General features: G+C 32.4%; 1 protein-coding gene across 3 annotated transcripts in view; it reads right to left on the bottom strand.

Moving 5' to 3' along the window:
• The window catches only part of CNOT2 (CCR4-NOT transcription complex subunit 2), a 97,305-nt gene that overhangs the window by 12,940 nt on the left and 68,816 nt on the right, over nt 1-15,549 (bottom strand). For all 3 annotated transcript variants that reach the window (XM_012788739.3, XM_012788738.3, XM_012788742.2), the window contains 7 exons: nt 11,079-11,226; nt 10,153-10,335; nt 7,774-7,853; nt 5,147-5,272; nt 3,259-3,383; nt 2,206-2,326; nt 1,958-2,114 (listed from right to left, as the gene is read on the bottom strand). In XM_012788739.3, the coding sequence (XP_012644193.1) occupies nt 1,958-2,114; nt 2,206-2,326; nt 3,259-3,383; nt 5,147-5,272; nt 7,774-7,853; nt 10,153-10,335; nt 11,079-11,226 (940 nt within the window). The remainder of the gene's footprint in view (nt 1-1,957; nt 2,115-2,205; nt 2,327-3,258; nt 3,384-5,146; nt 5,273-7,773; nt 7,854-10,152; nt 10,336-11,078; nt 11,227-15,549) is intronic.

The raw sequence follows: 15,549 nt of genomic DNA on the forward strand, positions 1-15,549 counted from the left end.
GACATGGGATTTTTGATTAATGAAACCACAACCTTTACTGGGTATTGAGTAGAGGAGTAATTTATTCAAAAGGATTATCCTGGCTGCTACACGAAGAGACTGTATGGATGGGGGCAACGGGAGAATCAGGGACACCTGGTTATTGGCTAAGAATATTCAACCAAGAGAGGACAATGAATCAAATCAGGATGAGATGTGATCAGATTCTGTACATATTTTGCAAGAAGAATGATTATGGAGTGTAACAGAAGGAGACAAGTTAAGGATTATGCCAAGTTTCTAGAAGTATAAAGTCACCACTGACTAGGATTGGGAGGGCTGTAGATAGAGCAGATTTGGGAAAGATCATTTAAAAGATGTTTAAAAGGAAATTGAAAGTAGAAATCTCAAGCTGAGGAGAAGTCTGGAATGGAAATATAAGTCTGAGATTCCTCAAGTATGTATGATATTTAAAACCATGAGACTGGAAAAGCTCATCAAGAAAGTAAATGTAGAGAAGACATCTAATATAAAGAAGTCAAGAAGGTACCAGCAAAGGAAACTGAGACAGACCAACCAGTGAGACCAAGTAAGAATGGTGTTCTCAAATTCAAGTGAAGAATATATGTCAAAAAGCAAGAGTTTCCTTGAAGTGACCACTGAATTTAATAACATGGAGGTCATTTGAAGACCCTGATGAAAGCACTTTTAGTCAAGTGATGGGGGCAAAATCTTCACTGAAATGGGTTTAAGAGAATGAGAGAAGACAAACTGGAGAAATGGAGATGACTCTCTTGAGGAGTTTTGCTTCAAAGGAGAAATAAGACAGTAACTCACACAGAGGTTAGATCAAGACAAGATTTTTTTTAAATGAGAGAAAAAACAGTATATTTGTATGCTGATGTAAATAATCCAATGAAGTATAAAAACTGTTAAAAGTCATGCCCTTGAGTTTTCAAGAGAGGTTTTAAGCATGGATCAATTACGGTAATAGGGTAGAAGACAAGAATAAGGTAGATGCAGAAGGTAGAAGGTAGTTAGATTTGGTGGCAGGACCGTGCTGATGTTCTCTTCTGATTGCTTCCACCTTTCTCAGTAAAGTAGAAGTAAAAAGCAAGGTCATCATCTAAGAATAAAGATTGGTGAGAAGGCATCAGGGGTTTGCAGAAGTGTAAAATAGCTGCATAGGAGAGCAAGAGAGTGAATGGACTAAGAATACCAGGTATGATTATCCCTGGCAGAATTAAGGGCCTACTTTTGAGGTTCCTGGTCATGAACTTCAAAGAAAGACCAGGCAGTAAAATTGTGTGTTTTTCTCTAGCTGGCTCAGTAGCACAGATCAGGAATGTAATAGGCAGAGATATAACCAGTACTATAGTTTTTGGCATGTAACAACTGAGAAAAGGGCAAAGTAGTCAAGGGTATATGTAAACCAGAAATTATGACTGACCACAGAATTTAATGAATAAGAAGGAAGTGAGTTCGTCACAGGAGAGGAGAAAGATACTAAGGAACAATGAAAAGGTAGAAGAATCAATGGACTGAAAGTAAATGATTATAGGAGTCACAGTACTAGAGGGAGAGAGACAGAAAATAGGAAGTGGCAGTCAGAGAGCATGGGAGCACAGACTTAAAATTATAGAGAGACTGCAGTTACTAGTAATGACAAGGTCAAAGAATGACTAAAGGAATGGATGACGTATGGTGCAAGACAAGATTTTTGGAGGAAAGAAATTAAAGGAACTGAGATTTTTATAAAGATCATATATGTGTATATTGAAACTGCCAAATTATAAGAGGAAAAATATTGCACAAAGACAGTGCTCCAAGAGCTAATATAAGAGGGAATGGCCCAAAGAGTCAGCAGATAACAAAACAATGAATGGCAGCAGGTGATATGATTTGATGACATGAGATTAAAAACTGGAAGTTTGTAGGGGGCATTATATACAAATGTTAAAAAAAGAAAAAAACTTACTCAGGAGAGTTTAGATTGAGGCCTAATGTTGTTAAGTCACTTCCTAATGCAAGATGTACCATTCCTGGGTCTGTCTCTGCTGCCCTGATAAATGTTAACAGGCCAATCATTCCAAATTGGTCCGTCACCATCCCTTGAGGAATGTTAGTAACCCGACCTGGGTAAAAAAACATAATCATTTTTATTTTTGAGGAAAAGTAAAAAAGAATGCATTCTATAATATCTTCAACATATTTATAGAGTCCCACCATCAGGTAACACCTGGATCCCTTTTTTCTGCTGGTTATTATTTTGTGTTGTTGAACTTTTATCTCCAGGGAATTTGGGTCCATCTGTACTTGAGGTTGTCTTGCCAGATGTATTCAAATTCTAGTATGAAAAAAATGAAGTGTGACATTAAAATTTTTTAAGTGTATAAATTCAAGTTCACATATTAATATCTTGCTATTCATTCTTTATTATATTTAAATTGGTAGTAAATTATTACCTGTTTTTCAAGTTCTACATGAAAATTTTGTTTCCATAAGTGTACCATGGTATATAAATAAATCCTATATCATCTACATTTGAATATTTAAAAAACAAAAAATCTAGGGAAAATATTCTTATTTATATCATATCTTCAGTCACAGAAAAAAAATCCCCCTCCCCTCCTGAGCTTTATGCTTTGGGATACACTTTAAGTTACACACCTCAATGCTTTCATTAAAAGAGAAACTATATATAGTACATTACCTAAAATATTACCAAAGCAACCTCCAAGATAGGTTAGAACATATGAACTTTAAAAATTTGTACTTATTTTAATTCTTACCCAACAATTTTATCAATTTTTAAAAATAATACACAAACTCCCACAACACACACAGAAAACCTATTTTCAGTGAAATGTGGAAGAAATAAACACATTTGTTAAGTCAGAAAGAAGCTGAGTTGGCTGAATCAACACAGGTATAAAAATGTGTATAAAGATTCTTCAAGGAGAAAACTTACTCAAGAAAAACACAGCTCCTTAGAAGGCTATATTATCAAACTTCATGGGATCCAGCTGACAGGGACTACAATAAAAGTCTAAATTAACTCTGAGAAGTTGAACAGAAATTTGCAAACCTATATGAAATAGGAAAAAAATAGGCTATCTTCTAAGTTATAAAGCTTTTCCACATTCTTCAGAAGTTAGATTATTACAGATATTCAAGATAAACAGTTTTGTAATAGTATTTGGTAAGTAACTGTTAATATAAAAGAAATCTGAAGGGGAAAAACTACATCACTCACATACACACTTCTTAGTTACTTACAGATTTACTGTCATCATTACTTGACGTTGGATCTTTATAGCTGGAACCAGGTAATGCTGGAAAATCTTCATTGTGTATTGAGAAGTCCTGGGATTGCTCATTTGCTGGTTTTGTTACCATCCCAACTATGTAATGAAAATAATCCGGAGAATTGCAATTGATATTTATGATATTTTGCTACAGCTTATAAAACGTTAACTTGACTCATCATAATATACCAAAGGTTTTCTTTTTAATGGTATGTAAGTGCACATCAAAAAAATAATATTCAGGATAATAATGAAGAATTAAATTTTGATTTACTAATTAATAACTTAACACACAAAATAATACAAGGGAATTAAGTGGTAATCCTAGAAATCTAATATCATGCTCAGGTGCTTAAAATGTGACTTGATATTGGTAATAATTATTAAAATTTTGGTTTAAAAGCTTGTTTTAAGTATTTGACTAGATATTATAAACACGTCAAATACAAATGAACAAAATAAATTTTAAAAGAACATGTCAGTACTCTACTTGAAAGTAACTTACAGAGTGATCAAATTGCAATCAACTACAAAACAACTCCATATTATTTCAGATTTTCTTGGACTCCATGTTATAGATGTAAAACATGCAAGAACTGGGAAATAATCCTCCCACTATACTTGGCATTAGTCAGGCCCTTATTGGAGAACAATATCCAGTCTGGGGCTCCACAATTCAAGAACGATATGGAGAAACTAGAGATGGTCCAAGGATAGCAAGGGGAATGATTAAAGGGATGAAAAAATGGACCTATGAGGAAAGGGTAAAAACATTAGAGTCTGAACTGAGAATCAAGTAGCTAGGTACTCAACTTCCAGGGCAGATCATTTTTTGTTATTTTTGGATGACTAATTTAGAAACTTTGCAATATGAACAACATATTTTCCCTTCTTTACATATTGTTATTTTATTTTTTACATATTGTTATTTGTATTCATATTCTAAATGGCACAGAAATCCTTCTTGATTGAAAATGTAAAAAATGTTAATTTTATTTTAGAATAACTAACTGATGATCCCTCTAAGTTCGCTGTTTCATTATTGGTCTCTATCATATTTTCCCAAAAAGAAACAACTGTGATAAAAAAGAGTATGGTTACATTGCCGTCACAGAATTTTCATGTCTAAATTGTTATATTGTTATTGCCTATGTTTACCCCCTTTTATTTTCATTTAGCCTCTACTAGCTGAATCTCTTATCTATTACAGACAGTGAAAAAGAGTAATGAAGGATACTAATGGAGACCAGGAATCTACATAAACTATACATGACCCATGAGCAGTGGTTCTCAATAAGGGGCAAGTTTTTCTCCAGGGAACGTTTGCCAATGTCTGGACACACTTGTTTGTCACAATGGGGGTTGTGGGAGATGGTAATAGAGGGTGCTGCTGGCATTTAGTAAGCTGAGGCCAGGAATATTGTTTAACATTCTATATAAACAGGACAGCCTCCCAACAACCTCTCTCTACAAAGACTTATCTTGCTCAAATGTCAATAGTGTGGCAGTTGAGAAACCTTGGCTCAGAGAATGTCTTGATATATATAACAGTCAGTCAGTCACTATTAATCACCAGGATTGTATTCTTTTGAAAAATGCATGATCAACTAATTGAGAGAAATGGAAGACCACAAAATAAATCACTTATGGTAAACTAAGGCAGAGATGCCAGAATGCAGTATTCTGGGAGGAAAAATCACTTTTCATATATCATTCTGACAAAATTACACTAACCTGCTTAGAAAACACAAATATATGTGTGTGTACACACACACACACACACGCGCGCATATATATGTGTACATGCACCTGCACACAACAGAAACTTTCCATTGGCCATCATTAAAAAGCTTCATTACCATAAGGAGCTCTTCCAGCCAATGGGTTTATTAAGGGAGTTGGGTTGCCGCTTCCTTCCCTTCTGTTTCGGTCTGCTAATGCTGGAAAATCTGAAAGGTCCAATCCTGTCACATTTTCACTTCCATCTAGATAATAAGAAAGAATACTAGTTATTTATTTTATAAACATTTTTAAGGAGATTATAAAAACCAACCACAATATAATTTGAGATGATAATGCTTTCTTCCTACATAATGCACAGCACTGTACTAGGCGGATGTAGGCGCTCAAAAGATGCTTATGGATTGATTTTATGTCAAATAATTTCATGAACAATTAAGCAAAATATTATGCAACCAGCATATTAAAAACCCCAAATCCTAAAGACTCAAGATAAAAGAGTAAGATGGTAACCTAAAATTATAACTTGTTAGTTAACAAGAGGGAGACTGTTGTGGTATAACTGGTTTTTTCATTATATCCAGATGGAGATTATATCTGGAATGATCGAAGCTTCAGTTATACACAAATATGACAATGACAATACCTCCTGCAAATGGCTAGAAAGATTTCTGAGGCACAGGCAGTGGAAAACCTATTGGTTTGATACACAAACATGTGCATGTGTGTGCTTGTGTATTGGGTGTGGGGGTATAAAAAGGGATGTTCACACATCTGGTGAGTGGGTGAGAAATACGGGACCATGATATAATGTCCAGAAGTTCGTATTACCTATTACACAGTAGGCGCTCAATAAATATATACTGAATAAATTTACTTTTGTTGATTTTAAATTCAATCAGTCTGTTTCTTTTAAAAGTTAAAATTTAACTCAACCTTTCTACTTTGTCTATTTTAATCATGCTGATTTCTTCTCAACTTTGTAGTACTTTTATAACCTTGTATTCTTAATTTTCAAAGATTGTAAATTTCTACCTTCATTTTACCCTATGCTACAGCTTTTCTTTAATCTTTGTTTCATTTAATGTTTTATAATCATTTTCAATTTATTTGGCCCTGTTTCCTAATTTTTATTTTTTTAAAAATTTCATAATTAAAAGAAATCTCAAAGAGCAACTATTCTCTCAAGATTACTTTGTTAATAGAAAAACAATAGACCATTAGTATTCCAGGACAGGTAACAATTTAAAATTACAAGGGTAAAAGATAAAGCATTTATTCCCATTGTTTAAATATGAATGTTTAATTTAAGAAAACTACCCTATGAACAAGACAATAGAGATTAAATATTTATATGCTGTTTCAATTTATAAAATAATTTCTCTTGAATTACTTGATTACAAATTAATTATCAACTTTGGATACATAGTAACTTTTTCTTTTTTTCCTTTTTATTTTATAGACATACCATGGAATATTACATATTAACTTTTAATATACATCTTTAAGTCCCGATATGGCATTTTAAATTGCCATATATTATTTAAGAATATATTTTAACTTAAAAAATAGTTAATAACCCCTCAAATCTGTATTTCTAGGGAAAGACTTAGAAAAATTTTTCTTAGTATAAAATATACTTAGTTAATATAGAATTTAAAGATAATGTCCCATTTAGGAAAAAAAAACCCAATTAAACTATGATATGCAGCCTGATTTCAGAGGTATTAAAGTATTAAAAAAAAAAGTATGTTTTAGAAACAATGGAATATAGTACTTTATATTATGACCCAAAGACAAAACTACTATGTATTATACAAATGCTAAAATTTGGAACTTTTTAATCTTGCTTGATTATGCTGAGCATACATTAACATTTATAAATTAAAAGCCCATAGCCATAAATGACATCTCCTTATTAAATCTTCTCGTGTGTCTACATATGCTCCATTTTCTGATCATTCTTTCACCTTCCACTTCCTTTACATATATTTCTCTCCCAATAATCCTATTCATTTTTGCTCCTATGATACTAACATCCTTTATTTTCTTTCTTAGGAAAGGATCTGGAGGCAAGGATGGAGAGGGTAAAACCTAAAGCAAAATGGCAACAAAGCTTTCTGTTCTCTTCTGCCTGAAATGGTTAATAAAGGAAATAAATCAAAGACTACAGGAACTTTTTTACCGTCAAAATCAGAATTGGTTTTCCATGTAATTTAAGTTTTGAATTTTATACATAAAACTGGATAAAAAATACATTAAGGTTAAATGTCAAAATCAGTATCATTAAAACTATTAAGAAAAAATGGTAAATACTCCATATAATTTTAAAGGTTCTCTTCAATCTTGGTCTCTATAGCCAGAATGTCATACCACCCAACCTAGTCTAAACTATAGATCTCACAGTGACAAGGCTGAGGATAGGAAAAGCTTTGAGGCAAAAAAGATTCCAAGGCATAAATACACGATAAGTTAATGTTTACGCTCTCTCTAGGTGTTAAAAATAATCCTGATGTTATAACACAAATCAACTATGATGTTACCATGCCAAGTAAAAAAAAAAAAATTAAATATCTCAACTATTCACTGAATTAAACTCTTATTTCCTGTCAATTTCTCACTAAATTTAATTCTGCCATTTAACATAAAAAAATATATAATAGTTAAAGACCAGTATGCTGAATTGCTTTTTATGTCAGAAATCGACCATATTTTTTACAGGGTACTATCTCCAGAATAAGCTTACCTGTTCCATTAAAAATGTTACTTGATAAGGAGTTATTCATTCCAAATGCCTGATTCCTGTTCATTCCAAATCCAGACATACTGGGTACATAGAAAATAATTTTAGATATACAGTAAGAACACTAACTTTCAGATGAAGAAAAACAAAAGAAGTGTATACTTTTGGTCTCCTCTCATAAAACAACATGTTTCAAAACCAATACTAATATTATTTTTCTGAGTTTAATCTTTATTTTTATTTGAAAACTTCTCTAAAGTCCTTCCATGAATAAATAAGAACCAAAATACCTTAAACAGATTAGTTAAAAAACAAAAACCAAAGAATTTACATATGAACCTTGAGGAAAACAGATTAAGGGTACCATTTTGTGTAGTTGGAGAGCCCACTTAACTGCATACTATAAGTACCTAATCTCGAAAGTACACAGGTTAGTGTTAAGGCTATTCCTCCTAAATACTTGTTTTTCTTCACTTATTAGTAAAGCTTGCTATTATTTTTCATAATAGATCTTCTCCTATATACAGTGTCTGTTTTTCCCAACTAGAATATATAAACTCCTTACAGATAGTGTCCATGCCAACTTCTCCTTAAATCTTCTGTCCTTTAGTGTTTAGGAAGACACAATAGGCACTCAATAAATGTTTAGCTGATCTGAATTAAATGGTGTTATTCTTTAATTGAATTCAGTGTTCTAAAACACATCATTCTTATCTAAATATAGTTTACCTTTCATCTACTTAAAAGAAAAATCTCTCTATAGTGCCCCCAATCTTGAGTTAATACACATTTGGTATTTGTAAGTAGATAAAAATGCCTCCCTTTTTGCACAAGCCTAAGCATGGGAAGAAAAAAACAGAATATAAGGTCGAACATAGAGCAAGGCCAAATAATTAAGCATGTCAAAAGGAATTCAGATTCTACAACGAAACTATGTATCTAACATGAAATATCTTCTGTTAAAGACATTTTAGTGTATTAGTGTTATGTGTAGGGTTTGGAGATGACAGGGTTTGGGGGATTTTACCTAAATCTGTACAACTAACTATGGCAAAACAATTTTTGATAAAATATGTAGCTGATGAAACAATACTCTAGAGAAGAGTAGGAAAATCAATGGAAATTTTTAACAGCATGTTAGAATTGCTGAAGCTACAGGTAACATCAAACATGGAGTAAGTGCTCAGAGATGAAAACATTTTATAATAAATACAACTTATTAATAGTAGAAATAAGCAGGATTTTAGAGATTCATATTACATTGACAATATATAAGCAAAATATACTTTAAAAACAATTAAAATGTGGAAAATGTGGAAAGGCAAAAATGTAAATATACATTCAATGAACAAAACTACAAGAATGTGAAAGATGTGATAAAGTCCAAAAAGTAGTATACAGGTAAGAAGCTATCGAAGAGATGACGATTTTGATAATCTTTCACAAATAACTTTTTTTAAAATTAAAAGAGCAGTAAAATTATAGAAGAAATATCATAAATTGAAATAAAAGCAAGAATTGGAGCTATGGGATGAAGATTAAACAGGAAATGTGCTAATAACCTATTTCAATTCAGATTTTATAAGTACTAGATAGAAGACAGTGAATTAAATGAGTATGATGATGATAACTAGATCAAGGTCCTTTTTCTCCTTTATATTTCCCTATTTTATATCTATATATATGAAAATATATACATCAAGATTAAATGCTATTTTTGGAAGAAAGCCTTATATTTTAGACATAACTCTCATATAAATTACCCAAACACCTTGAAAATCCTAACAAAATGAATAACTTTTTATTATTTGCATAGTATATGCAATGGACAGTGCAAAAAGAAGAGAAAAAGCACAAAGCTCATTTCTGTGTTTTAAATCCCTAGACGTGATACTGTTTTCAAATACTCTAGATGAAGTTTTAAAAAGTCTTTGGTTAGTAAGTCTCCAAAGCACAAAACTGAATCTTAGTTGAGAAGTAGACCAAAGTACAACTAAAGCAAGGTGGTAATAATCAAATGTGTCTCCAGTCGTATTCATAAGCCTAGAACTCTTACTACACAGGTAACCTACCTCATTTAATAAAGAAAGGACATATCAACCAAAATTTGTCTGGTGGCAACTCAAGAACAATCCTTTTCTAACACTACCACTACCACAACAAAAAGTTTTAATGTGCTTTCTAAAATCAAACTAAAAGAACATAACTTTAGTTTTGGAAGGTTAAAGTTATGATGTATAACAGAATCTTTGGTCACAAATACATGATGAAACACACTTATGAGAGAGAAGCCACATCTCAAGAACAAAGCATTGAATATGAAAAGGCAAATATGAGGACACCCAGAAAGACAATTATACACAGTATCAATAAACATCTTACCTGTTCACAGTAAAAGGCTGTCGAGAAGGCTGCTGCTTTGGCATACATATTATGCTTGGCGAGCTTCTGTTGGGGCTACCTAACCCTGAACTGCTCATGCTATTTGTCCTGCTAGGAATTCCAATGCCCTGACCAACCTGGGAGTGGTTCATCATATTCCTAGGATTCATAGGCAAAATACCCCTGAAAAAGAAGTCCATTATACTAAATAAGCTCTCTATAATCACTCATTAAAATTCTCTATAAATAATCCAATGGTCCAACCCTACAATCTCAAATATACTTTCAAATTGCATTCCTAATTTTTATCAATCATTATTTTGTCTAGGCTCTTTGAAAAGAAAAAAACAAAGTAAACAAACAAACAAAGGGAAAATTATAGTGGAGCTAATATAAGTTGACATCTAAGATGAGAGAACTATTGGTGTGACTATGACAAAATCCAAATGTATTTCACACATATATTTAGAATAATTGCATTCCAAATGCATGTCATTCTATACTCTTCACACTAATATGCATAGTCTATGTCATCTGTTTTATTTTATGCTCACTAGAGCAATGGATGTGTGGTGAGGGAGCAATGAGCACAATTATCTGGGGAAGAATTTTAAACTGCACATCTTCCTTTGAGGAAGAGAGGTGATTTTTGAAGAAGCTCCCCAGGAAGTGATTAACCCTTGATATCCACCCACTGACAATAAGTATGCTAGCACTGACAACAAGTATGTTAGCTGCACGATAAAAACATCTTGCACTATACTTATCAATTTGCACTGACATAAAATGAGCATAGGAATTTTTTTTCCTCAATGAAAGGCACTGAACCAGAAAATCAAATAATTAATTACCTTATTAAAAATTTAAAAGCTTGCTTACTCTACAAAGATACATTTTGAAAAATATTCTGGTCCATCAATAAATACCTGCTTGGAGATGGAGGCGTGTGAAGTGACATTGTTGGTACCCCTGTTGTTGGCGTGACGTGGCTCGGTAACTGAGTGCCTTGTGATAAGCTGCGATTTAACTGAGGGGTATTGTTGCTCATCCCCCTCATTGGAAGGCCTAGTGCACCTAATAGAAAAATTCAGAAGAAGGAAATTCATTGCCATCAGGAATGAAATTGTTATCCATCTTCTGGAGTTGGCAATTTAAAACATTTTTAAATGACCTAACGTAATATGCAAATTTTAAATGGATATATATTCAATTCACTCCAAATGGACTCTGATTTTAACAAAAATGTTCTATGCCAAAATTTAAAATTATAAATGGATATTGCTTTCATATTTGTTTATTCATATTTATATTTTACAGTAAGCTGTCAATGATTGTAACAAATAAGATGTTACAATATTATGAATAGATATTGCTTTAAAATTTCTTAAAAGTATATTTGTACATACATATTTGGATGCAAAATATGCCTTTAAGAAATTTTGCAATCTTGTGTCTTTATGTTTTAATTTACAACTGATGTACCCAGAAAGACATTTAACCCCACTTTGCAATAGCTTTAATTTTTAATTGTCCTTTTAAAATGCATTTTAGAAAAAGTCTCTGTACTATTTATACATATTTCTCAACATTACAATTTTTATAAACCCAACATAAAATGCCAGCAACTATTAAAAAACTCAATCTGATATAGCTATAACAGACAAAATTTTCAAACATTTAAAAAGAGTTCAAAATATGATGACCTTAGATAGTGCTCCTGGAGCCAGATATGGGGATGGACATGTTCTAGTAGGTATTATTAAGACTACTGAGGGTTTACCATTCAGATATAAAACATTAAAAAATTAACCAATTTGGATAAACTTATTTCAAAAATGTATGACATACTTCTTTATTATTCAGATGATATGAAATATAAATTATTTCTTAATGATCTAGAATTATTATGGATAGCTAATGATCTATTTTTCCCCTTTTATCCTTCAAAGTAAAGATGTACAGCAGTCATTTATGTTGTCATTATATCTGTCTATGAATGCCTTCTTTCCTCCATCTTCCTGACCCACATTATTTAGCGCTTTTTGTTTCTATTCTCGTAAGGAATGGCACATAGGTCAACCAAGCTTATTCTAAAAGCAATAAGACAGAGGGAGAGCTAATCATTAAGTAGATGACTTTAGGGCTAGGAATTTTTCTTTTATGGCATAACTTTCTAACCTAGGGATAGCAGTGGATCACAAATGTTTCACTGATATGTTATCTGGAATCTAACAGCCTCAGAACTCAACCAGGAGCCTAACTTTCCCTGTCAACTGAATAAAGCCGATGAATCCAATTCAATATAGCTAATATATTCTATGTGTACTTGTTTCATTCGTATTCCAGGAAGACCCAAGCTTGGTTCTGCATTTCCTTAAGATATCTGAAGGGAATTGCCCTAGATTATATGATGGTTTAATCATTATGTGTATGTCTAGTTACTATGCAAGTTTTCAGACCATGAGAATGCCACTAGCTGCAGCCACTTTCTTTGAATCTGAGACAAAATAAGGAAGAAGAGGAGACTAAAAATCAGCCTATTTTATACTTTTTCAGAAGGAATCAGTCTTTTTCCTTAGTCAAACACACCAGTTTTCCTCTAGGCCTTCTAGGTGCTTCCATAATGAACCATCACAATGATACTTTTCATGTCACTCATTCAACAAACATTTATTTAGTACCTACTATGTGACAAGCAATATGCTAGCTGCTGGGGATACAGCAGTGATCAAGATAAAAAAAGGGCCCTATCCTCAGGGAGCTTACATTCTACTTCCCAAATAAACTATAAAGTTAGCTATAGCTGTAAATTTCCCACAGGAATGTATTTCCACAGTTACTGACCACCAAGAAATATTATACAATTTTAGAGCCAGAAGGGATCTTAAAGATCACCTAATCCAATGTTCTAATTTTACAGATAAAGAATCTGAGCCTCAGATAAGTTAACTGACTTCACTAAGGTGACACAAAGAACCAAGACTAGAATTTAGATCTCTGAACTACTAGTGTTCATTAACAGCAGCACTACAGAAGATCAATGCAACTCTTGATTAGAACCCTTGTGAGTGCTTACTGAATTGCAACACCTCTCATCTATTTTTTCTCCTCCTTTCTCTTTTGAATGGTTCTTTCTCTTCAAACATTTTTCTAACTCTTCATTTCTTGTTCTCTTCCCTCCATTTTCTTTCTCTCATCTTTATACCTGTCAGTTTTCTTTCCTCTAATTTTCCTTTCCCTTTCCTTTTCACCCTCTCTACACATTCACCACTATAAACAAACATATACTTTCTAAAAATCTAGTACTGTTTAGCCCCTTTGTAATAATCAATAAGCTCTACAAAAAACTCAGTAAGATCTGACCACTTCAACTATGCTGTGCTATAAAAATACATAATTTCAGAAATATTTGGGTTTGGAGACTATCTGAACATTAGCAAAAATAATTTTGGAAAAGGAAACAGGAATGGGTAAGTCTATTTAGTCAATTAGGGATTGGCATACTTGAATTAATTTATAATGCTGAAAGTGGAAGAAGACAGCATAAAGAAAATATTTATGTTTAATTTTAGCCTTCAAAAGTATCTTCTTTATAAAAACAGGTAATATATTCTAAAAGCTAAGTTTCATTTTGTTGAACTTGTTATGAAAAGATCAAAAATGAGAGAAGAGTACCATTTCAAACAGGATAATTCTTGAATACTTAAAAATCAAGTTATTTTTAACAGCACTGAATAGGAACACGCAAATGTTAATTTTTAGGAAACAAAATATACTAAGTCATTAAATTTGAGGTGCTTGAGTCAAATTATTACAACTGAATAGGGTTAGGAGAAGAAAATATTTAATCTTTTAACTAATATAATTAGAAACAACCATAGAAAATTATTTCCAAAATATTATGCCAAGAATAAGACATAAACTAAAAAGAAAAAAAAAAAGAAGAAAAAAGGAAAGAATTCAAAGAATTTTTTTGGCATAAAAGAACTAAAACAGATGAAAGTACATATACGTAAAAATGAACTTGTGTATGAGCAGGTTACTAAAAGGACAGTAGAATTAAAATTTATTGAACACTAGCAGCCAAGCACTATGCTACTTCATCTTATTTCCTTCTTATAACAATTCTATAGAGAAAGTATTTATCGTTCCCTTTTATACAGACAGGGAATAAAAGAACAAACAAAAAACATCTGAAAAAGCTATAATTCTGAATCAAAGTTTTCTTTTAATTTGACAATTGATAATAAAGAATAGTACGATAGTAGGAAGACTATATGGACATTTTCTAAATAGATTCCTACCTCTTATTTGGCAGGGTGCTAAACAGTCAAATAAAATAAATTCTTTATTCATCATTTTTCAGAATCCCCAAGAATATGATCTAAGAAATTATTCCATGAATTACTTCCACTGCACAAACTTATTAAAAGCACATTCCTTAAATACTTATGGCAAGATGTGCCATCCTTTAATCTTTTGCTAGAGATAAACAATACATATTATATGAAATAAATAAAATTATAGCAACCAAATCTCTGAATACTCATACTTAAATGAAGTCCCCTAAAAGTGTTTATTGAAGGCAGAAGAATTAGGCTTAAAGTGGCCCCTTTTCCATTCCCAAAGCAGCCAACTTCCACTAGGAACTCACTACAATGCCCACACTAAAAAAAGACAATCATGCTAAATGTCTCAATGTCTTTTTATCTACAACCTGCCTTGCACTTAACTGGTTAATCTTCCTTGTAATTTATTTCCTTACACAATTTCCTTCATTAAATTCAAAGGATTTTAGGAATAGAAAAGACTCCAGAGTTCATCCAACTAGGTTACATATGAACTCACAACCAAACAGTAAGTGACTTGTCCATCCAACTAGGTTACATATGAACTCACAACCAAAGAGTGACTTGTCCAAGATCACAAGTAATGAAGCAAAAAGATAATAATCTAATTTCTTGACTCCTATTTAAATGTCCTTTTGCAACCAATATCACTTTCTACTTTTTTGGTAGCTGCTAACTTTTACATTGTCCAGGAAACTTTCTCCAGAAATTGTGATTTGGGGCAATTTAAGGGCAGTGAGATTTTTAAAACTCCTCAGGTGTTTTTAGGGGTGCAGCCAGAATTGAGAACCACTGTTCTATAGTATTTATTTTTTATTTTTATTTTTTTTTATTTCGGCATATTATGGGGGTACAGATTTTAAGGTTTCAATAAATGCCCTTTCCCCCCTCCCCCCACAAGTCTGATTTTCCAGCATGACCATCCCTCAGATGGTGCACATGTCACTCATTATGTATGTATATGCCCGTCCCCCTCCCCTCCCCTCTCCCCAATACCCTATTACTGTAGTACCTATGTGTCCACTTAGGCGCTACTCAGTTAATACCA

This window comes from Microcebus murinus, chromosome 10 (assembly GCF_040939455.1).
Source record: "Microcebus murinus isolate Inina chromosome 10, M.murinus_Inina_mat1.0, whole genome shotgun sequence".
Taxonomy (NCBI): Eukaryota; Metazoa; Chordata; class Mammalia; order Primates; family Cheirogaleidae; genus Microcebus; species Microcebus murinus.